Here is a 25,088-nt window from a genome sequence, read left to right on the forward strand (position 1 = left end):
TTTAAATGTAATTTAAGAACACAATAGTTCATATGAGATTTGAACCCAGGTTCTTTAGAACAGCCACTAAGCATATCATTGGTCTATCATGCTAATTAAATTGTATATTTATTAAGCTATGATCTAATCAGTAAATAGTAGAGAGAATATTTTGTTTATTATGATTATAAAATAAAAAACATTAACGCGGTTGTGTTCGGTTAATACAAATTTGTTAAATAGATTTTTGATCATGAGGAAGTTAAATTTTAACTTTATACAGACCCGCGTTATGTAACCTTCACGGTGACGTTGAAAATACGAGTCAACCAATATTCAAAGATATGGATGAGATGGTTTTAGGGAAAAAATTTTCGGTCCTCCCAATTTTTTTACCTAATTTATAACATATGTGTCTCTTAAAATGCGAGACAAAATTAAAGGTACTTTTTGTATAGATCTGTGAATGAAAATGCAAAATACATGTTTTACAACAATTAACATCGACAGGTTTAATTAATTTATTGATTATTTGGTGTAATTCAAAAAATATAGTGTATTATGAGACTACTTAAAATAAACTATTTATTACTAGTTATTTAATTTAACTATATAATTCCTTAACAATAAATGAAATAGTATGCTTTATATGCTATTAAAATACTATATTTTTAAGTCCTACTCTAATTAACATTCCCTTATTTAAGTTATTAAATTAAACGATAGACAAGTGGTATAAGTCGCTGATTACTAATCTGAAAGATCTGTATCATATATTGAAAATCATAATTAGTGATTTTTACATAAAATTAATTCTGGTTGATCATCACAAATTAACTTTACTTAGATTTTTTTTAATCTCACGAATAAATCTCGTAATAAATATTTTCTAATAATAGAAAACTATAGCCCAAAGAGAATATTTTGCACGAATTCAACAAAAAAGGGTCTTATAATTATCTTTTGATCAAAGCATCTTCAAATTAACAGTTTTTAAAAAATGTAAATAAGTCTAACTTTATTAACCCAATACTACTGTTTAAATAGTATTAAAAAAACTATTACAAAATTATGAAAGGAAAAAATATATGGTAGCTAAAAACTTCTGTTGTTTTTTCCATTCGCTTACTATTTCTAAGCTATATTTACAATGTGAATAATGTATGTGAAAAAATGAAATCCATGCGGTTGATATCATGTTATTTGCAACATACTTAATATCTAGTTTATACTATTACCTATTTAAACAATATTTTTCCTGAATTGTCAATTTTCCTGGTAAACCTTTAAAAACATGTGGTTCACTTAGTACGGTACTTACTGAATAATAAATCAACTTTTCAACCTACCTACTACATTAGTGAATACTTGGTTTTTTTTATAAATAACGATTTTCATAAAATACATCACGATTTCAAGCTTAAATATATTTAAAATTTAACGTTATTGCCTCTTAAAGATTTGCTGCCATTGCGGCCTGTTATTAATTAGCACGAGTGAGTAGCATTGATAATTTAAAACTATTAGTCAATAAAAGTAAAGTGATGAAAATATTATTTATAGCAAAACCTTACACGCCAACATCAAAAATAAACATAGTTGATTGCCATCAATTAAAAACACGGGCCCACATAAAAATACTATAAAAAATGAGGCGCAATCACATTAAACCACTAATATCTGCAATTGATAACTAGAACAAAACCAGAATTAAATTTGTATATACCAGGCATAGAATACCCAATCACATTTTACTTTAAAAAAGCAATACTGTATATTTAATATACAAAAAGTAGCGCAATATAGATATCTAAAATTTGTTATTGTAAAAAATAATTACTTAGCTATTTCTAATTATGTTTTTTTTTTTTACTAATATATGGTATGCTTAATATATTTTTTGCATTCATATGGTACTGCACGTTTTAAACAACAATAAATCATCTTATGCGCTGAAATAAAATAAAACCACCTTAAACTCGCACGTCAGCGACTGCCCTTGCAATTAAATCGAAGCCATGTTTTCCGTGAGGGTTACAAAGCTGAACGCGGTCAACTTTGATACATGAGGGCCTGTCAACACGTCGTTAAAAAGGTTAAGAGTAAACAGCAAGCGCGTCTGGTGTGTATGTGTATTATATAATACGAGAATCGCCCTTTTGAACGGAATAAAAAAATAAACCCCCGACAGTCCGACTGACCCTTAAGTCAATATTAACCGACCGTTTGCCCTAACCCTCTGCAGATGGTAATCTGGCCCACAATTAAAAAATGTTTATCGCTGGGGCGAATGGAATCATAACTAGGCCGGCGCCGTGGGAACACTTCCCAAGCGATAAGAAAAGGCAGCCAAGTCCACCGATTAGGTGTGCGAGATTCAGAAAACGCGATATTGGTAATTGACATCTATATTATACGGCAGTTAGAAAAGTATTAGGGCGAGCGGTTTATAAATAACTCGTTTGTGTATTTTTATAACCCGGGTAACCTTGATAGAACATGAGCTTTTACAGGCGACCAAATAAGGAAAATTGATTTGAAATGGTAAAGTTTTTCACTTAACATTTTTCAATGAATATTTTCAGATATTATCTACAAAGTATATTACACCACATGTAAATGTTTTGTAGGTCGCGATAAATTGAAGGTTTAGGTATAATATAATTAGACAAAATAATATTACAATCCAATCTTACAATTGAATGAATTAGTTTATTGATCTTGATTAGCAGTTATATTATATATTCATATAAAATATGAATTAAATGAAGACTCTTAATAATAAATTCTCATTGAATTTTTTATATAATTAAATTACTATATTATGGTCATAAAATGCAATTTGAATACAATATTTAATTTAATCGCACCATTTCAAAGTTTTCGATGCAACTCGACGATACGGCGCACGAGGCACGTACAACTTTTCGTATGCATAATTGAGGTCCCGTTTTGTTCCTTTGGAGGCTTTGGATCGCATGCATTCAAAGGTCGATAGGCTTTCACATGTCAGTATAGCTAGTGAGTGAGTGTATTGAAGGTATCTGCCAATATACCGGTGGGTTCATATTCCGCCATAATCTGCAATGCACCAACGTTCCTCGCGAAAGAAGGCTGGCGTGGCGTGCAATCATTTCTGCCTTAAGGCCGACTCATGACTAAAAATGTTATTCTAGGATATCGGTTTCTTAATATCGATCGAATGCATCAAACGTTGACGTACTCTATATTAAAGTGTAACGCGATAGCTAGGCATAAAGCTCGGCACTGAGCTTTTATTCTTGAGAATAGACATCGTTGGCAATTTGTCGATTTTTTTACGTTTTGCGGTCAAATTTTGTGGCGAGGAAGATATATTTTTATATATGTATAGCAGTGACGCTAGAGCGACGAAGTTAATTTAGAAGAAAGCTATTGTGGTACATGAACGCATCAAAGCGTCTATTATACTAATAACTGCGTTTTTTCTAAAATACAAGTAAATCGAAAATTGATATATAAAATTTAGCACTTTCTGTAAATTATTTTATCTTAAGATAGTATAAATATAAAAAACATATAATGTTGTTTGATAATTTGTAAAAAAAAATGATAATAATGTATTGTAAATATATGATATAAATTTTAAAACGAAATAAAAATGTATAATTCTGATTCACCGCGTTTTTTAATTATCCGTTTCCTTCCTCTTTAGCATAAGCCTAGATAATCGAGAGTATAATATAATAATATTTAAGAAACGCACTCGAAATAAGAATTTATGCTATATAAAGCTATATTAATTATAGTATTGATGCTACATGTGTAAAATCAATATTTTTCAAATAACATTATTATACACATAGAATAAAATATAATAAATACAATAAACACTTAATATATGTTAACTATTTATATATAATTAAATTTAATTAATATCCTGATTTTAAAAAAAGTATCAAACATTACTTTTGTTTGGTGTCAATCTACATACATAATTTTTATGTCTGATAATAAAACTTATCTTATACATCTAAATTCGATTAAACGTCAATAGAACAAACAAACTTTATATTATCACCTGACAAACGCTGGTGTATATAAACAGTAAAATAGTGATTATATATACTATTTTACTGTTTGTTCAAAAAAAATAACACATTTTTATTCAAAACTAGCTGTCGGTTCTTCACTATCGTGAGGTACCGCAGCTAGTGAGTGTACCAGTACTGGACCCTCAACTATTTTACAACCGGAAAAACTACGTAATATCAAATCTTTTCAAAATAGATTTGCTTCTAATAAAACTAATTATTTTTTGTTATTTAAAAATAGGTTTACAAAATAAGTGAATATGAATAAAACAAAACAATTTATATTATTTAAGAAGGATCTTTGCAACTATGCCAAATAATAATAACAAATTAAATCTGTTACACATCCTCTTAGAAATATGACAATAAAATATATTTCATTCTACCTGACTGACCTCTTGTATATTTTTTTCAATAAGAATTATTATGTCATTGATTGTGCTGTAGCACATTTTTGGTGTTTGAATGCCCGCTTTGTAAAAATATTTTTTTTAAATGTATATTTAGAAAAATATATAGCTTGCTATATTGCTATCTTATATAAGTGCCATAAGATATACACTAAATTTAACACAAAATTAAAATTATTTATAGATTAAAATTTGAGTCATGAGATTTCTTATAAGTGACTTTTTAATAAAAACAATGTATTTGTGATGGCTGTGAAAATAGAGAAAAATGTCTTTAATTACATTCACATATAAGAAAAAAAAATTCTAAGCCACTCAATCTGTGCCTTAAAACCACTTGAGAGTAATCGTATTAGGAGATTTAAAAATATAAATTTAGGGACTATTGTATTTCTTTATATTAATTTATACATATTAAAACCGTGTTGCATATTATTATTTAAAAAAATTTCGCCGCATTGCAAAATAAATAATTAATCATAAAATTTTATTTATAATTAAAAACGATTAAAAATAATAATTTATCAATCCCTAATATACTAAATACTATGTTTACTTATTATATACAATAAGAACAATAAGCTATTTACACCATTTTAGGTTTCTCAATGGATGATTTATATCTATATATATATATAGTAAATATATATATATATATATATATATATATATATATATATATATATATATATATATATAGTAAATATATAAGTTTTGTTCTTTGCCTTATTCCAAATGTTTATCTAAGGTCAATAAATGATATTTAGAAAAGCAATACAAAATATTTACTTGAATTTTCATATTACCAGCAGGTATTATGTTTTATAAAGAACTTACTAAGTCTGCTCTCAGTGAATAGCTTAAATGTAGTCATTCTTAAAGAAAAATGATAGCAAAGAACAAAAGTTGACAATACTACTATGATATTTTGACACAATCAGAATGAAACAACTAATTTTTTTGTTTTACATGATTTAAAGCTTTATTATTTAAAATTATATATTCAATTAAATATAATATTATACTACTTTCTTATGATTTTTACCTACCAGTTTAAAATACTTGTTACTTTTTTAGTAATGATCAGTCATAGCCATTTATTTATATTTTCGATAAAAATATAAGAACTTGAAAAATACTATTGTATTGGTAATATAATTTATTAAGCTTAGTAACAATAAAAATCATTAAATTGAAGAATAATTGCTTATATGTATATCCAAAAATATATTCTCGTAAAATACAACATTGTTACTTCACTAGAAACGATTAAGAACGTACTTAAATGTTTTATGTGAACGACCGATAATTCGCTATGAAATTCTAGTAATATATATTCTTGCATAACTCTCTTATTTCCAGAATTGTTATGTAATTAAAACTGTTTTGTTTTAGTTCATTTTAAATATCTAATGTCTGCTTAAAATTTAGATGAAACTATTCCGATCTTCATTCTATATATAATTTTGTTTTCTCTAGTCCTAACCGTAGGTCCAGACCAAGTTCTCATCTGGTTCTCTCGGCACATTCGCTATCACCTCGTTACTAACCGAGAGTCGAGAATGCGGACGAATATGAGGCATTCACGTTACGTGATGATCATGTTAACCACCGACAACGCAAAAACGCGTCGTTTGCAATGTATGCACCGCCAGAAATTCTATTTATTATTTCCAGTCGTACATAATAAACAGCGCTTCAAAGTTATGACCTTAGCATAAGCTCGGCTTCGGTGCATTGTTGTAATGAGCAATAAAAACATACTCGCTAAACTTATGGATGCAGCCAACAAAAAGTGACATTCATTGTGTCTGCTTTACATAATTAAATTTTCCTGCTATTGCAAACATGTTCATAATTATCGTTGATTTATTTCTACTGACGTAAAATTTAGTTTTGCCACAATTTAACATTAAACAAAGTAAAACCACAAGATAAACTATATAAGTTTATCTTGTGATTATAAATAAATCATATAAATTGTTTAAGAGCAAAAATTAAAATAACGGAAATTTTTAAAATATTATTCACAGTATATTATATTAATACCCTGTATATTATTAAGTGTTCATATAAAATATACATAGATATATTTTTGATTATTAAAGAAGTAATATGCGCCACATAAAAAAAATATAGGAAGTACTAAATTTATTTGAGTTCTTCTTGTATATATAGAAATAAATACAAATATACTCTAAGATACAGCTTCAAACGTCTATGTATTAAATGGGCAAATTATCTTGAAACTAATGTTCAATCAAAGATTTTAATAGTTTCCCATTCCGATTGCCTTGCGGTCAAATATTCCTTAACAACCCATATAAATCAATGTGTAATGTGGGATTGACTATTATAATCTATCACAACCTATTACCAGGCCGCATGCTAATCCACGCTTACATCCAATTAATCCAACGTGATCAATACATCTAAATTGAATATTAATGTATTGATTTTGGACCACCGATTTGGTTTTAATGCTAACGTTAAGCAATACAATTTAATATTTATTAATAGAAGCTAAAATCAAAGAATTATTCAGAGAAAGTGGAGCAAATGATATAAACTTACTGCATTTTATGATAAATTTCCTTGCTTGCGCAATACTCGAATTTTCTCTTAGTTGTTTTATATGGAAAGTTAAAAATAATCTCGCTAACATCATCAATTGTTGAATCACGCCATCAACGCTGCGTAATGGCGCGACAGGGAAGCTTAACTTATTTTAGATATGTTGTATAAAATAAAAACATAACATTTTTTTTATATTACTTGTTAATAATTTACTTTTGCAGAAATGTATGTTAATTATTTCTATCTTATTCAAGAAAAACAGGTATAAAGAATAAAAACAAGGAGATTTTTAAGACATGTGATTGAAAATCATATGCTTTAAATTATTGAATTCACAGATAAATTTGTTTTTGGTAGTACTTGAAAAAGTCCCATCAGAATAAATATTTCCCTGGCGTGAAACGGAGCTACTGTAATGCAAGTGTGTAAAAGCGGAGTTTAAAAATTCTTGTTAGAACGTTTGCCTTCTAATATAGTTTGGCATGGTCTTAATTACATAGTAGAATTATCAGTAGGTGTTGTTGTTTAGAAAACTACTTGAATAAATATATTTAAATAATTTATCGATAATCTAAGCGTAAATTACTATGATTTAGCATAGAATAATGAAAAGTTTCATTTATGTGCAGAATTACTTATGACCAAGCTGCTGAAAAATATGTATCCGATGGGTGTCATCTAGCTTACGTACAGTTTTAGCTGTGTGAAATAATTTTGAATTATTTTTAAAAAGCAATGCATAATGATAAATTCTCTTATGATTTCAACCTGTACTATAAACGTGTCACAGTCAGCTTAAGAGCAAGTTTGGGTATACGCCATACTTTTAGGCCTGAAGCACACAATACGGACATACGTTCAATATACTTATCATTACTTCAATTAATTAAATAATATAAAAAATTTAGTATTGATTTTAATTTCCATTATTTTGTTCAAAATATAAACAGAATTATTAACTTGCCATCTCTTTCTTGATTATGAATAATGATAAAATGGATAGCTCCCAAACTGACTGTGTTAATGCAAATATAGTATAGCTTTGATGGGTTACGCTCTTGAGTGATTATAAAAATTAAGTTTGTAGCTACAAGACTACAACATGGACCTGTACAAGATGAACGAGAAAATACAAGATTTTTAAGAAAGATCATTGAATTTGAGCCCTAATATAAATGCGCCGTTATTGCTGTAAGTGACCACTGCTTTCGTAGAATATAAATTTAATATATAAAAGAATAACAAGATGTAAGTCCCAGCAGGAAATATTTATGCGATTAATGTGTACAACTAGTAGATGATTCAACGTGATGAAAAATATCCAGAAGCCAAATTTTAATCACGATTCCACTAATCGAAGCTACAAATCCATCATAGACAAACAAACAAATCGCCGGTGTATTAACAGGTCGTCATTGAGTTTTCGGCTCTGGCGCCGACGGTTTCGTACCTCTGACGTAAGCTTTCGTTCACCGGTCGGCCATATGTTCGGAGCACTTTCGTACTCGGTTCTGTGTATAACCACGTGCATACGCCGAGCTCGATCGAATGGTCATAATCTAAACATTCGAAACAAACAGTAAAAGCTATTCTCGGCACCACCGTCGGCACATGAATGCCTTTGCAATATTACTCCGAATTCTCAGAAGACGTGTCGGAGGAGAACACTGCCGTGTAGTTTTGACGAAAGAGATGAAATAGATTTTATACAAAACGGATGCTGCGAGCCAGAGAAGCTTTTTCCTAAAAAAAATAAGCGAAATGATTCGACTCCGGTAAGCTCGGGAATGATTGAATAACCAGAACAAACACACATTTTTCCTACTAAATTGCCTCGGGGATGACAGTGAGAAGATTGATAAGCCAAGGGTAAATATGTTGAAGGAAAGCGAAAGCTCGAACACCCGAGCTTTTTGAAGATGCGTAAATAAATAAAGATATATCTGGCTGATTGACCGACTTATGTTTGCGCTTGTGAATGTAATTTGATTACGTTGCAGTGCTTAGAGATTTTTAATATATTTGAGAATCATAACTAATGTTTTGACATTGGACATATCCGAAAATAAATTTATAAAATTTTTACGCATTGTTAAAAAATAATATATTATATGTTACCATACAGTACAATTATTTTAAAATTTAACTAAGCTTTTACTCTCAAATAGACAACAACTTTTAATACTTTAAAAATAAAGTATATTGTATTGCAATATATTACTCTCTAAATTTAGTTATCGTATCAAATAAAAACTATCCTTATACTACAATAGAAAATATAGGATAACACAAAATATTAACACATATATTTAAAATAAACGCGGTACTATTATGAAAAACAAATAAAATTAAAAAAATTATGACACACCTGAATAATAAATATATATATATATATATATATTTTTATTTACATATTTATCTTCTGTAGATATTGTTGGTTACCAAAGTTTTTTACTTTTTATAGAACATTTTACCAATTTTTTTTTATTTCTCATATTTGTTTACAAAATATGATTTAAACAAATAATATATTTGATTTAAAGTACAAGCTTTAATTAATTTAATTAATAAAGTTACTAAATAAAAAATTTTAATTCACATAAAAATTAATCCAAATAATACTAGTTAAATTATATATTCTGAAAATATTTCCTAAAAAGTACTAAAACAAACTTTATTCAAACAACGTATACTATTTTTTTTAAATTTAAAACCATAATAATTTTAGCAATATATATACATATTTCGAAAACGTAAAATGATTAATATACTTTGTTGTAAGCATATGTACCAAATCATTGAATTTTTATAATAGTCATATATATTAATTTTAATTAAATTTAAATTTGAAAGCAGCATTGTTTACCTATATGATTTATAGATCAGGGATTTAAAAATAATATTTAAATATATTTAAAAAAATAACATTTATATGAATTATCATGCAAACATAAATGTATACACATTGCATATGTAAGCTTTTATAAATGTAAATAATATATATTCACCAATAGTTCCGTATAATAACTTGCCACATCTGGGAAAATGATGCTGTCGTAATCCATGTTTGATCCAAGCTGTACGTATGACATATAAATGTATCACTGATAACTATCACTGAACACCACAGTCGATTCAACGAAAACTGAAACTTTTATTTTATATGGCTATGAATTTATTAGACTTTCCTAAATTTTCTATGACGTCAACGTCCGTTAACGTCACTCGCAAACTTAGGAGGGACACAACAGCACGAGGTGAGCTTTTGAGCGGAAAACAGGGCCTTTTGAAGCTTTGGGCTGGGAGGCGATCGTCAATGATCCAGACGTTCTGGAGACTTGACGAAGACTAACGCGCGTTACCTAAAATAAGACTAAATACCAGTATCGGCTGATCGACCAATAGAAATACATTATACACTACATCATTCCAGCGCTGAAGGCGAATCGAAGCAGTTGCTTTAATGGCTGTACGGAATTAGCAAACAGGAACATGCGGAGGATAAAATTACAAAGCCGCCTTTCGACGTTTTAATTATGCGAATTTAATTACTCGCAAGAACGAAGATTGCGCAATAATAGATACGAAAGTGGTATTTTTAATTTTAATTTATATAGTAATATGCACTGATCTATAATCCGAAAATTATGTGTATTCTATTGTACTTATCCGCCTGTTTAGTATCGTTCAAGTTTTGTTTATGTATTTTATTTTTTTAGTTATGGCGGATGTTGCTTTTTAGTTTTATGGTGCGTTCCTTTTAAATTATAAACTTGCATAAATATGGGCAGCACGTTTTTAATGTCTTAATAGTTATATTTAGAAGATAGTTGTTTGTATAATGTAATATTTTGGGTTAGGTTTTTTAACGGTTTTAAATACACTGTACAAAATTAGGGTCGTAAAAGCCATATATTTATATACGTTGTGTGTGTAAAATATTAGTTGCGTTTACATTGCTAACGAAAGCTCTAATCTTAAAAAAATATTATCTAAAATATATATAATAAAACTAATTTAGTTTAATTTTGAATATGAATTTTTTTCAAAAACGTCATTTTTTATTAACTATATAATTTTTTCCTACTTGAGCGATTTATGAAATGTAGAAATTAAAGTTTTTCTTGAGGTATTTCTCCTCAACTCAATGATTATAAGTGGGTGTTTTTACAGATCTTTATTCATAAGAATAAACCTAAAATTACAAGGTTTTGCAAAGGTATTGATCTTTGGTTTGGATACACTAAAGCCTTTAAAAGTAAGCGGTAATTTTTAAGTCAGGTGTAAAGACTTACACTAATAAGTATATTTCTTGAATAAAAAAGTATTTTGAGAAAAAAAGCACAACTGTACAAAATAATATGCAGCCGATGCATATAAATACTAGCATATTACAAATTCGTTACTTGACTGCTTTGGTGTAGGAGTTGAAAAAAGCGTAGAAGTATGGAACAGACAATAAAAATAATTAAGTATCCAGATTTAATAGAGTACAGTTCTTTGTAATTAAGTGTTTTTTAATTGACGGAAATTGATAATTTCGAGACGCAATTTGTAAAATTTCATGACAGCATCCAAGCTCAAGAGTTTATTGGCTTGAGGTCCAAACTTAAGACTCTGAAAAGACATTGTTTGAAGTGGCACTTTGAAAAATAAATTCGGAGTCTTTGGAAGTATTTACTTGAAAAGTCTTGCAATGGCTTCACGCACAATTTTTTCCTTAGAACCTTATTCTTGGCGTTAAATAATATTAAAACCAATAAAAGTAAGTAGCGCTTTGTTTGTTTTGAAGTGCAAAAAATACCAAACTTTAATTTTAAATTTAGCAAAAAAATCACTAATTTAAGAAAATATTTGTTTTTGATTTTTTAATAAACAAAAATATCAACAAAAAATCTGTTTTTAATAAGACTGCAAATATCAAAGGCTATTTATATTTTTTTATGTGACACGGCACCCGAGTTAAGCCGAGTTTTCCATAATTTCTCGTTACTGAGCGTTACCACTGCGACGGCGCCGACACGATTTTATTGCTTTTGACGTGAATTTTTGACTTCTGAGAAATGATAATTGTTTTAAATGTATATATTACTACGTGTGGAAAAGTTTAAATCATATAATTATACTAGCACATGGCGGATAAAGTATAATTAAAAATGAAAAAATATTTTTGGAATAGATTCAAGATTATTATATTAAATTTTCCTTATAAACTAAAAATATCTGAATAAGAATCATGGACGTTATTTCAGCTTTTACAGTTTTTTTAATATTTCGTTTTCATTAAATGACATGCATTTTTTAGTTAAATTAAACGGATGGATTGCTTCTCTCGCATCATCTTTCAGATGGCGTCTCTGCTCGAAAGCTGACCCGGTAAAAACTTTATTTATTTTTAAAAAATCAATGAAATTGAAGACAACTTTGACTTGTTATTACGAGAGCTATATAAAAAATGTAGATAAATATCTGATCAAAATTAGAGCGATTTGTATTACAAAGTTTTCTAAACTTTTCGTTTTTCTAGGGTTTTAGGAGTTTACTTATTAGCCTTAGCAGCATTGGGTTTTGTGCGAAAAGAAATATTGTTGCAAAAATTAGTAATTAACTTTTACCTGTTTATGGTAAGAATATGTATTTTTAATCATGCTTAGAAACTCATACGCTGTACCTGATAAACTCAGGTAAAAATGAAAAATAAACAATAAGATAGACGTTTACAAACAACTTAATGAACAACGTCCATAAGTGTCCAGAACTTGGTACCGAATGCGAAACTACTTTTCAGTCGCATCATATGCGTTGAGATTCTTAGTGACTATATTTTGGTAGAGTCATACCAAAATGACTAGAAATATGTTTTGTTCTAGAATGAAAATTAATCTTGCAGATGAAAACTATTTAATTTTTTTATTATATATATTAGGTTCTATAATATAATGATTAATAAAATGACTGCATTAATAATCAACAATAGTGTATTAGACAATACCGTTTATATAACATCCCATACCTTATAACGTAATAGTCTACTCTAAATTTGAATGCCCGTTGTCCCCGTTGTGGATTTACGACTGAAAATTCCGCATTACGCACGTTTCCTATATGCGTCCGTTGTTCAGTTGTAAATCCATCTCCCTCCGCTACAACTATGCCGACAGCTTTCGCTTAATTAACAACTCGCAAACTTAATTTCTCTCGTATTTCCGCCGAAATTCTGCGAACGCTTTAAATGCGAAATTAAGTGATATTTTTTTGCCATCCAACACATAATATGTATACGGTATGTGTATGCCAAAAACCGTTGTTAACTTGTTGCTCGGTGTTTCGCGGGCCTGGACCGATTCCAGTGTGTAAGTGAAATATGCGCGAATAAGCGGTCGCATGCAAACGCGCTAAGTGTTTCGTACGACCCGTCATTTGGCATCGGGATAGCTGCTTGTTTTGGGGTAGGTTTTTGGTAGGTTTTTGGCTGGACTCACCCCTGGTAGTGTGCGTTTCTCATGAAGAGCCGTTTGGGCGCTTAGCGCGCTCTCGGGACTGAAGTATGTTAAGAACGCGCAACCTGAAATAAAATTAAACAAACGTTAAAATGAGACGTTGACAAATCTTAATTAGCGTATGCAGTGTAGTTAGGTTAGTCATAGTTCCAATAATAGTAAACTAAACATTTAAATAAATATTTAATTATTAATTGTATGTAAGTTTATAATACATATTAATAAATAAAATTATTACAAAATTAACTATGGTGTAAAACCAATAATACTATGTTTTAATAAATTGCAAGTCATCCAAAATAAATCTATAAAAATATTATTTAACCTACAAATACCAACAAACAAAAAACCAATAGTTTTTGGTCCCTCACTATCGTGAGGTACCACAGCTAGCGAGTGTACGAATTCTATACGTTCAACTTTTGGATTCTACATTTTTATTAGTTATGATTTTTTTCGAATATAGTATTTAATTTTCAACATATTATATTATTTTACAGAAATGCAAACTATAGCGTTATTTGTGGGTGCAATAAGAAGTAATCTCTAAGCTGCATATTTTTAATTGATATTTTCCAGTAAGGTCAGCTGTTATGCTAAGTTGCATATAAGTCGTGTTAGTAATTATATTTTGCAATCATATTCCTATATTTTTATATATTTGTATTATGATACTAGACATACATAATATATTTATTATTCCTACATTTATAAAAATTAAAAATGTTATTTATATAAATAACATTTTTTACTTATAATATAATAAAATTATGATTAAGCACTTTATTATTAAAAAAAATAATAATTATTATATTAATTTAAACACAAATTATTTAAAGTTTAAGTGTAATTATATTATTCATTCTAGCAAAAATATAAAACAATAAAATTTATTATATCTAAATACACAATACGTTTTATAAAAACGCCTTTGTAGCAAAAAGTTGCAATATTATAGCACAATTATCAATTTGATAGTCATAATAAATTTTAACGATAGAAATATAAATACAAATTCAATGTTCAATTAATTAAAAAAAATCCAACAGTAGGTTATCCTTGCACAACACAAGTTTCCAGCCGCCTATTCCTGGCGACATTTAAAATTAATTTATTTTGTCTTCCACCGAGGGTGTCCTTTGTATTTTTAAAGAGGTGTCAGTTGATGATGATATAAAACGTGAACGGCGGCAGAGGGCATCCTATACGTATAAAATGAGCGAGAGAAAGAAAGCCGAGACCGTACCTGGTCTTCTGGTGTATACGTCTTAAAATTTACGGTCTTTTTTACGAACGTGTGAACTCGCCGCGTAACAGGGATGCTTTATCATTGTCTCACCCTCCATCCACGTCGAGGATTTTTTGATCTGAATTTTATATTTTGCGGCGTGTGTATATTTTATGCATACGCAGGCCGTTTGTTTGACAGCGACACATATATTTCTCTTATTGCTTACATCAAAAAAACGAACAGAAGGAACGATTTACGAATAAATCACGCAAATATTACGATCGTGAAGTGTTTCAAGTAGCACAGAACGTTGCTGTTTTTGATTTATTGTTCTCATGCTAAAAAAATTAACTTACAAACTTTAAAATAGCTCATAATCGCTTTAATTGCATGTATAATATAAATATTAAAATTACCCCATTTTTTTAATTAGGCTAATATTTTAATAATCAGCCTAATTGAAATAAATTAAGAAGAAGTTGTGTTGTTGTGGTGTATATAATTAAGAGTGTGTGTAGGGTTATATCATGATACTTATTGTGTTATGTTTACGCAAATTTCGTAGTATCCATTATTCATAAACTATAAAGAACCAAATCCTGTCAATAGTATATTGAAAAAGAATTGCATATGTACATTTTAAATTAGACATCTATGACAGGTGAAATATTAACTTTACAAACATACATATTTTGTAAATGCTCTAGAATTTATGGCCCTGCTATATTTTATTAATCTGTAATAGGTTTATGATTAGTACCGAAATACAAAACATTTTTGTCTCGGTGAAGCGTACTCCCACAAATATTTTCAAAACATTTGCTGAAACTTTTGCGCGATAAGGTTTAATTGAAATTCTTAGTAGGGATTTAATTGCGTTATAATATTTTATGAAGTGGCGTCTGCTGAAATATCACTTAATACGTCGGTGCCATACTTCATTTATGGCAACATAAAATGGCTTTCAGCGGCGTGTTGTAAGTAGACACCGAAAGTAATGTCTCATTCACGACATTATAAAATATTATATTATGCATTATGGGCGTGTACACAGAGCAGGCGGATTATTGTTATTGTGCGCCTTTTAATGTTCGTTGTCGTCGTCGAGTTTTTGGTGAGTTAAATTTCAACAAAAGAAAATTTCGCCCATGTTGGATTTCGACGATGAAGCCGTAAGGTTTTGCAGTTATATAATTGTTGCGAATCGTTCGAGCAAATCTTGTATGCTAACTTGCTGACATGCAAAACCTGTTTTCGGCTCAAGTTGCCGAAAAATTTGAAAACAAAAAATGCAACCGTGCAGCTGCATATTTTCTCGTATTTTATTTCAATGAATTATTAAGAAAAATATTTTTTAATTAAATTTAAATAATTGTGCTAAAATTAATTAAGAACGTATAATATTTTTTCGATGGCCTCTTATCTAACGTATTCTATGTCATATTGGGGTTTATATATTGAAAATTATAAAAAACGTGGCAAAGCATAATGATATAATTAAGTTTAACCGAAATTACTATATTAAAAGTCTGTTATATATCTGTTTTATTATTATTTAATTAAGTTAATAAAATATATTTTTTTTATATAATATAAATACTTATTAGGTGGACCATTTTCCAGTTGCAAAAAACGACACTGCAATCCTTACTAGTTCTCATGGTCTTAAACCTATTCCAGTTAAACTTCAAAAATCCCTTGAAAACCTTAAAAAATATTTTAGAAGTGGAGAGTTCAAATGAACCAAGACAAAACAGAAACTATATTATTCACCAAACGTAGACCCTTGCCTGCACCCATTAAAAGTGAACAAGCGCATAATATTTAATGGAGAGCGCGCTTTAAATACCTAGGTATACACCTGGATTCCAGACTTAAATTCAACAAACATATAACTGAAATCCAGTCAAAAGGGCATGGCGCCATAAAATTCTAGTCTATAGACAATTAAACAGCTATGTTTTAATTTACGCTTGTCTAATGTGGATTTTATTATAAAAAGTGATTACATTAAAATAATGATACAGTACCTAAATGATGTAGATACATAGTTATAATTTTAAATACTAGCATACTAAACTTTTACATTACTAAAAATATAAGCAATACCTACAAATAAGTTATAAGACAACTTACTACAAATCATCTGTAAATTATTGACTTATTAATATTATTATATAAGATTAGAAAAATATAGTTAATAATTAGTATTCTTGAATACAAATTAGTTATCATGAATAAAAGTCTTTAATAACACTCGAATTAATATTTTAAATTAAAGATGGAAATAATAAAGAATACCTTGAATTAATAATATTAAAAAAGAAGCAGCTCTACTATATTTTCTTCATGGGTGGGAGAAAAACAGATACTCTGAACCTGTTTTTTATAAAAAAAATTGCTTGCTTAAATTCACATACATGTCAAAGATTAATATTTATAACACAATAAAAGTTATACATATGTAGTATATTCTAATAAAAAATTGATATAGGCTGTAAAATTATACGATATGTGTATATACATATAATATATACATATTAGAGGGTTCCTGTGCTATTTTTATTTAAAACTCAATATCAGCGTACATAACGGCAAAAAACACGTATCGAATTTTCCACATGACTACTTTCTATCATTACCGAGTATAATTGAAAACTGATCATCCGAGAAATTTTAATAGCGCTTTATCAAATTGAAAAATATTAAACGTTATAATTATAGTCAGTACATGCAAACTAGGTAAATTTCGCAATCTCGTAAATTGTTCCGAAACATTGCCATAACGGCGGATTATGTAAATAATTTCATATTCATCTTTGCTTACACTTAAGCCGAAGCCTCGCGAAATACACCCCCAGTGGAAACTAATCTAAAACAAAACGACTCCATTAAACTTGGAAAATTTAAGCCGACCAGCTCTATTTCTCCGACGAAACTTTTTCCGAGGGGTAGTAAAATGATCAAGTATCAAACGACATTTATAAATGTGATGTGATTAATTCGGATCGGTCGCAGGTCGAGGCGCGAGGTTTAAGGGATGATCGTAGTTTTAAGGGTCGTTACTCTGCCGTACACAAGTCACCTGCTATCGGAAATATTCTGAATATTTCGACGCAGGCTATTACAAAATTTATGGTATCTCAACATAAAAGCCTGCTTTGTTTCAAGGGGTGCATATTTAACCGGTTCTCGGCGGCGTTGATTGTGAAATGAACGAGCTTTGCCAAAAATACATTAATATTGATTAAGAAAGGCCAATTCGTAGATTGGCATTTACATATGGGCGGCGTCTCGTAAATATCAATTTTTGTTTGATTCATATGGTGAGCGAAACATAAAGCGTTCTTGCAAGAATCGAATTATAGTTCGTGTTAAATATATACTGAATTAGATCATATAAAATTTTAATAATTAAATACGTAAATATTTAAAACACATATAAGAAATATCAACATGCATCGAAACACATACTGTATTCAGCAATATTCATTAGAAAAGAATAAATTAAATTAAATATAAAGATCCTGTGTTTATATTTTTATTGTACGTTAAAGTAAAAACATGTAACTTTGAAGGGAGCATATGCGATTTAACATGTTCTTGACCACTGGAGCAAGGTCGCTTAAGCAGAGCGGTAAGGACTGATAAATATATAAAAGTTAATAGTGAATAGTAGATACATTTTGATATCTTATTCTATACTACTTTATATATCTATTTTTGTTCATTGATATATTGTATCCTACAAAACCAATAAAAACTAATAAATTTTCAGTGAAAAATGAAAGCACAATATTGATGTGTGTGTTTTTGGTGCTCTGATAAATTAAAATTTTATTTTTATCGGTATACTATAGTATAATAATAAATGTGAATATCACGTCAACAATATTTCGATATCTTTACAACGTGATATAAGGCCTAATATAAAACAAACCACCCGATAGACAACCTCCCGAAATCTCACAAATCCCTATTCCATCCCCAATTCTGTACAGAACGCCTGATTTCGTCACTAAAATATATGAAATATTTACCTATTTCGATTTGCTACCGTATTCCCGTGGCCAGATAATCCGTGAGGCGTCACGTGGGTACCCACCACGCTGTACCTGCTCACAAAACTTCTTCTAGCATCTAAATCGAATTCCATTGCGCCAATATTCGAACAGGGATCCGAACCCACCCCACGTCATATCTCTAAGCTAGACCTACAACACTACCTCTAAGGTAAACACGGCTCAGGGAACGAAGAATATACTTTTATTTATACCTATTCACTCTCTATATAACCTGGTTTTGTGGGCTTCAAACCCTTGATAATAAATAATTCTAAAGATTAGTTGAAAATTGGAAAAAACCTAGGGTAATATAGAGATTTGCGTAAAAACCGTTTATTAATTCTTCAGCAAGGAATTTCATTATCGTTTGGATTCAAAATTCAGAAGTATTAGAGGCAGTGAGTTCTATTCTTTAATATATTTTGACAAGTATGATACTTAAATTCAACCAGATAAAAATCAGCCATTTATGTTTCTAAATTAACTTTAAGAAAAAGATGGCTTAATTCCGATATAAACGTCATCACAGTGCTATTTTTTTGCTTTCAAGTAATGATAATAAATTAACAACAATTAATGTGTATAAATAAAAATTAACACACTAATTTATAAAATAATGACACTTTCCTATTAGTTACAACAATATTTTCATGGCATTTTTAATTATGTTTTTGCTTGACATATTAGATTACCACTTAAAATGTTGTTTATTAATTTTAATATTTATCTTTCTTAATGTGTACTATTTATACTAGTGGTATACATTAAATTAAGTATGTAATAAAATTGTAGATTTACTTAAGTTAATGATAATTTGACATCACACTAAAACTTTTAGTTATATATTATATCCTAGCATAAATACGATATCGCTGGAGTCTTTATTTTATTTTTAAGTATTCGTTATAAGTAAAAGCTTAAGACACATTTGAAAACATTGCACATTTTTTTAAAAACCAATTCACATATGCCAGGTAGCAAATTTTTGCAATTTAGCTGGGCAGCATTAAATTATTTGTTGAAATAATAATGTTTGACTACAAAACGTAAAGTTTTCGATAAAAGGCCATTTGACCCAATAATATATTTGGGTTTTTATGCCATTAAAAAATATAAGAGTGTTATTACACTAAAGGTGTATGAAGTTCTTTATATGCAAATCTACAAGAAGTAAAAATAATATTAGCACACTAGTATAAATAAAGTAAGTGGTATGCTAGATTTCTGATATTTTTTTAAACGTATAAAATATTCTCCATTATTGGAAAATTAAAATATATACGAACTAGCTAGATTTGAATTAATCATATTGATATTTATCAGTTGAATTAGAAAAATGTATGTCAACCTAATCGGAAATGATCAATTATAATTATAATTAATAGGCACGAAATAAATTTAAACGATTACATGGGATTCGAACATAGGCTTTACAGGTCAATAGTCAGCTACAGCTACTATCTTAAAATCTTTTTAAATATTTTCGTTAAACTTTAAATAATATTTTCAATTATTTCCTTTAAACTCTAAAAAAAAAAATTTTTTGCATACTGAATTGTAGTCTTTCTAACAGCAGGTATAATTAAATTATACATATTTTGCGAGTCTAACAATTAGTTATATAACTTTAGATCAGAATAATCCATCATATATATGATTGCTTAAACGCTTTTAATGAAACGTCACTTATATTTTAAAACGTTAATAAATAAACTATAAAGTGATACATAAGTGAATTATAAAAAAAATCTAATCCTTTGGGTATCCGGATCCTCAAGCTAATTGTCCTAAAACTTTATAATTTAACTAATATGTACATAAAGTACTCTAGTTTAATGTACACAATATGCGTTTTAAAGGCTTTATAGTTTTGCACAAGTTTTACTAGTACACGATGTACTATATGGAAATTTTGCATACAATGTCATCTTGATGCGGAGTAAAACATCAAAAAGTTAATCCTATGCATAGTGCATCGGACACACGACGTGCGGAAAGCGGGACAAGCCAAGTTAAGGGCTTAAACGTCATCTCGAATTTAATATTTCAATAATAAAGTTTACACGTTCCCGTTAAGGCTCATATTAGCGTAGCAACCACCGTAGTCGTCACGTATTAATGTACTATGTCGTTGCGAGGCGCAAAAGACAGTTGACGACCGGAGCTTTGGCTATCGGCGAGGCTTTGAAAAAGTTTGTTAAAAGTTTGGCAGTTTGAATTCTAAGCCTACTCGATTAATGTCTACTGCAATTCCTTTTAATTAAATAATTGCAACTTTTTATGCACTTTTGGGTTAAATATTATTTTAGTTAATAATATATCTTTAGTTACAAATGGTTTATCTAAAATGGATAACAAACATTAGTCATTTTTACGAAATGTCCAGAAAAATCACATTAAATTACATTACTTAATGCAGTTGATTGATACCATACAATAAAATCAATTAAATGCCAAGCTCATCGTTAAATATATGATCACGGCATTCGTTTAGGGCTCACGCTCAAGAGCTTTTGTATTCAAAGCTCCCGTGGCTTTTAATAAGGCCCCGACGGAGGCTTTTCAGCGCGATGAGTGTACGACTTCCCTGTAATACGGTGGCTCCTTTGTTTGTGTGTAATCACCTACACAGGTTTGGTATATCGGTGTGTATGTGTGTGTGTTGGTTTCGAGGATAGGAAACCCCGCTAAACACCTGACAATGGGTTTTTTCCCGAGCGCTTATCCCCGGCCTATTATTTGGCTCCCGGTCGGCTATTAAAAGACGAAACGATCGCACCAAACAATTGCCCGGGGCCTAAAAGGATTCGGCCTAAAGCCTGAAAAATGTGCAATTATTGTTAATTTAAAATAATTTTCCGGATAAAGTCATCCGGGATATTGCCCGTTCCGCTTTACTTGGGAAGACATAATATCATGTGCTTATTTTTTTATGTGCAGTTAATGCATCCGATGCGAACGTTTATTAGAGGCTTACACGTGCTTGCGAGCTTTTGCATTATCGTTGAATTTAATACTGAACGTTAAGTGCTAAATATTTTTTCATTTAATTACTGGCGCGGTAAAAAGTTACACTGCTACCTGCATTTTTCACTATTTATTATAATAGATGGATCAGGAGCAGTAAAGAATTCTCCTGCTGTCACTTTAAATTGCATTTTATTTAATTTATTTTTATGTTACCAATTTTTAAGATACCAAAAAAAGTAAGTCGCGAATCAAAATACTCCTCTGAACTTTATTAACCTTTTTACAGCTTATCAAAGTGAGAATCAGCCAGTTTCATATTTTTTTTAATTACTAATACTATAGTGTACTTTTTTAAAAATATTATTTAAAATCTATCATGTATTTAAAATAAAAAAAATTATATTGTAGATTGAATTATTAAATATTCGTTATTTTTAATTATACGAATAACGAATACTTACCCATTTAAAAATAAAATTTTTTTTTTTTAAATTATAAAACACTAAGAATCATTGTTTCATTCTTTAATTTAGTACTGCCAAAAATACTATTTATTTGTATATAAAACTACAATATTAAATTAATTTAGACAGAGTTAAAATTGAACATTATTTAATACCAACCATTGAGAAAGTTCACAGCTGCACTATATATATTTACTCATAAATATTAGTATTTTCTAAAATTTCAGCAATTACAAACGGTTATTTTTTTAATAATTTCTTGATATACAAAATAATAAAAATTACTTAAATGTTCTATTCCTTTCAATGAATAATAATTTATATTGCCTACAAATAAGTAAGATTAACCCAAATATGCGAAAATTTTAATACTAAATTTTTTTAATCATTCGTTATTCAAATATTTTTCCAGCAGTTTGTAAAATAATCTTTAAAATTATAGGTAAATATTTTAAAAAAAATTCTGTTTATATTTATATTTAATACAGCTATGGCCAAATCAGTTAATTAAAATAACAACAAACAAAATAATAAATAAAAAAACATATTGTAATTGCAGAAAATCCAGATAATACTCATATTTCAAAGTTATATTATGCAACTTTGGATCTTATTAATAACTGGCATTAAATTGGTTATCTCTTGAAATCAGTATAATTTGTATTTGAATTTAAGTCTGTAAGCATAAAGGGTAATATTTTTTTGCTCATTACGAGTTATAATTTTTTTGGCAGCAGAGATAATTAAAATATAACTTTCTTTTGATTTAAAGTATTAAACACTTCATGCTCCAGTATTTTAAAAATTAAAATAGTAATTTTATGTATTTTTAATAATATGTGTGAATGATCCTTTACTTCCCACCAAGACTGTACTTTACTTTTTGATATTTTATTAGGTAAGAATACTTAAAAGCTCTGATTGTAAACTATGCAAGTTCATTTAATGCAAAAGAAATTGGAATTAATTAATTTTCGTATAAGTCATAATATTTTTTTTACTACCACACTGTCTTCAGGCATGGCATTGCAAATTTGCAAATTAATTAATATTAATAATATAAATTAATAGTATTAATTACATATTTATGTATATTATATCGATATGCCTAAAAATAAATTTTAATCTGTAGGAGTCCACTTTTAGAGTAAAGTAAAAACAATGATACTTTGCTTATACATGTGTTATTTAAATCTAACATCTTCTAATCATAAAAATATGTTTAGTTTATTATCACCGAAAACGACACTGGGAAATGGATAAAAATAAAATTATATATGCGGTATGCAAACATGATAACAACAATGATAATTTTGCTTGTAAAAAAATAAAAAAAATAGATTGGAATCAGACCAATCTAGAATGTTTTACTTTATTTCGTTAGAATTTTATTATCTTTCCTTCAAAATTGACAATTATAGTGTTAAAAAATGGACACTTAATACCATTATTATATAATATAATAAACAACAAAAACATAATAAACGATAAATAAAAAAAAATTTTAACCAAAAAGCAATTATATAATATTCAAAATAAGTCATTATAAACTAATTGAGTCCGTGAAGTGTTAAAATTTGATGGTAATTGAGTTATTTGAACGTAAGCAGTTTGTTACGTTGCTTTGACTATAAATCAACATATGTCGTAAGAAAAAGCTGTTTGGAAACTTTCAAATCAAAGAAAACCGCAAGCGTTTGCGGCCCACGTTGCACTCTAAATGCAATAAAGAACATTGCCTAACGAGCTATTCGGCAAGAATTTCGTGTAGCTGAGCAACGAATGCAAATTGCACACCACTGTATAAAAGAGAAAACCTCTTTCCTTGATAAAATATTGAACGTAAAGTGAAATATTTGAAAAAATGCGGTTGCTTTTCGAAAACAATTTGTATCGCTTTAACAAAGGTATTTTTTTATTCAAAGGAATGCTTAATAGTTAAAGCTTGTTTTGAAATGTTTTTTATACAGTTTGAATTATCAAATTGTTTTTTATTACTGTAATCATCAGCATTTTAAACCATTGCATACTTTAACAAACTTTTAATTGTTCACCAGTTTCTGCAATGTAATTAAAAAGTTAAAAAATATTGTTTAAGTTGAAAGGTATTACATATACGAATGTATATACAATAAGAAGCATATCTAATCTGATATTTTCACAGCTTAACATTTGTGTGCATCTTTGTAAATAACTTTGACTTTTTGATATATTTTTATTATATTAAATAAATTAAAATTGATTCCATAGCAAAAAAATTACGCCGTAAAATATCACGTTATATATAAATATTTTCATATAATTTCACAAAAGACAAATATCTCTAACTCGAAACTCTAACTTGCTGTCAACTTTTTATTTACTCAATTTTCCCGCTTACGCATATATACTCGAAAATAGACACACATACATCTTGTACGTTTTTCAAAGGTATTGTTTTATACATTTCAGTGGATGGAAAAAAATAAATATGAAAAAGGGTCCGCCTGGTCCTAGTGCGAATTTCGCTTCACGGCAACGAACAAAGAAATAATGTCGTAAATCTAAACGAAAGCTCAGCTTTTGTAAAAATGATTTAGTAATATTTCCGTCAAATGCAAGAAGTGCTTGTTGCATGACATGCTTAATGGCTTCTCGGGGTCCTATTATAATTTATATTCTCGAAAGTAAAAACTGTACACTAGCTATTTTTGATTAATAACGTGAAATAACATATTTTTAAAAAAAAAAGTTTTATGCTTCGCCTGAAACTACGGAAAATTATAATTTAAATAAAAAATATGGCTATTTTACTATTTTAATTGTAATACATTTTCTTTG

General features: G+C 28.7%; 1 protein-coding gene across 3 annotated transcripts in view; it reads right to left on the bottom strand.

Moving 5' to 3' along the window:
- The window catches only part of bru3 (CUGBP Elav-like family member bruno 3), a 731,908-nt gene that overhangs the window by 641,977 nt on the left and 64,843 nt on the right, over positions 1 to 25,088 (bottom strand). The window contains exon 2 of one of the 3 annotated variants that reach the window (XM_088194154.1): positions 13,522 to 13,604. In XM_088194154.1, coding sequence (XP_088050280.1) covers positions 13,522 to 13,604 — 83 coding nt within the window. Of the gene's footprint in view, positions 1 to 10,047; positions 10,390 to 13,521; positions 13,605 to 25,088 lie in introns of those variants that run through there. The other 2 variants (XM_088194155.1, XM_088194159.1) reach the window with 2 other exon arrangements.

Source organism: Plectrocnemia conspersa, unplaced genomic scaffold (assembly GCF_051122295.1).
Source record: "Plectrocnemia conspersa isolate PC_06_02 unplaced genomic scaffold, ASM5112229v1 ptg000010l, whole genome shotgun sequence".
In the NCBI taxonomy this organism is placed as follows: Eukaryota; Metazoa; Arthropoda; class Insecta; order Trichoptera; family Polycentropodidae; genus Plectrocnemia; species Plectrocnemia conspersa.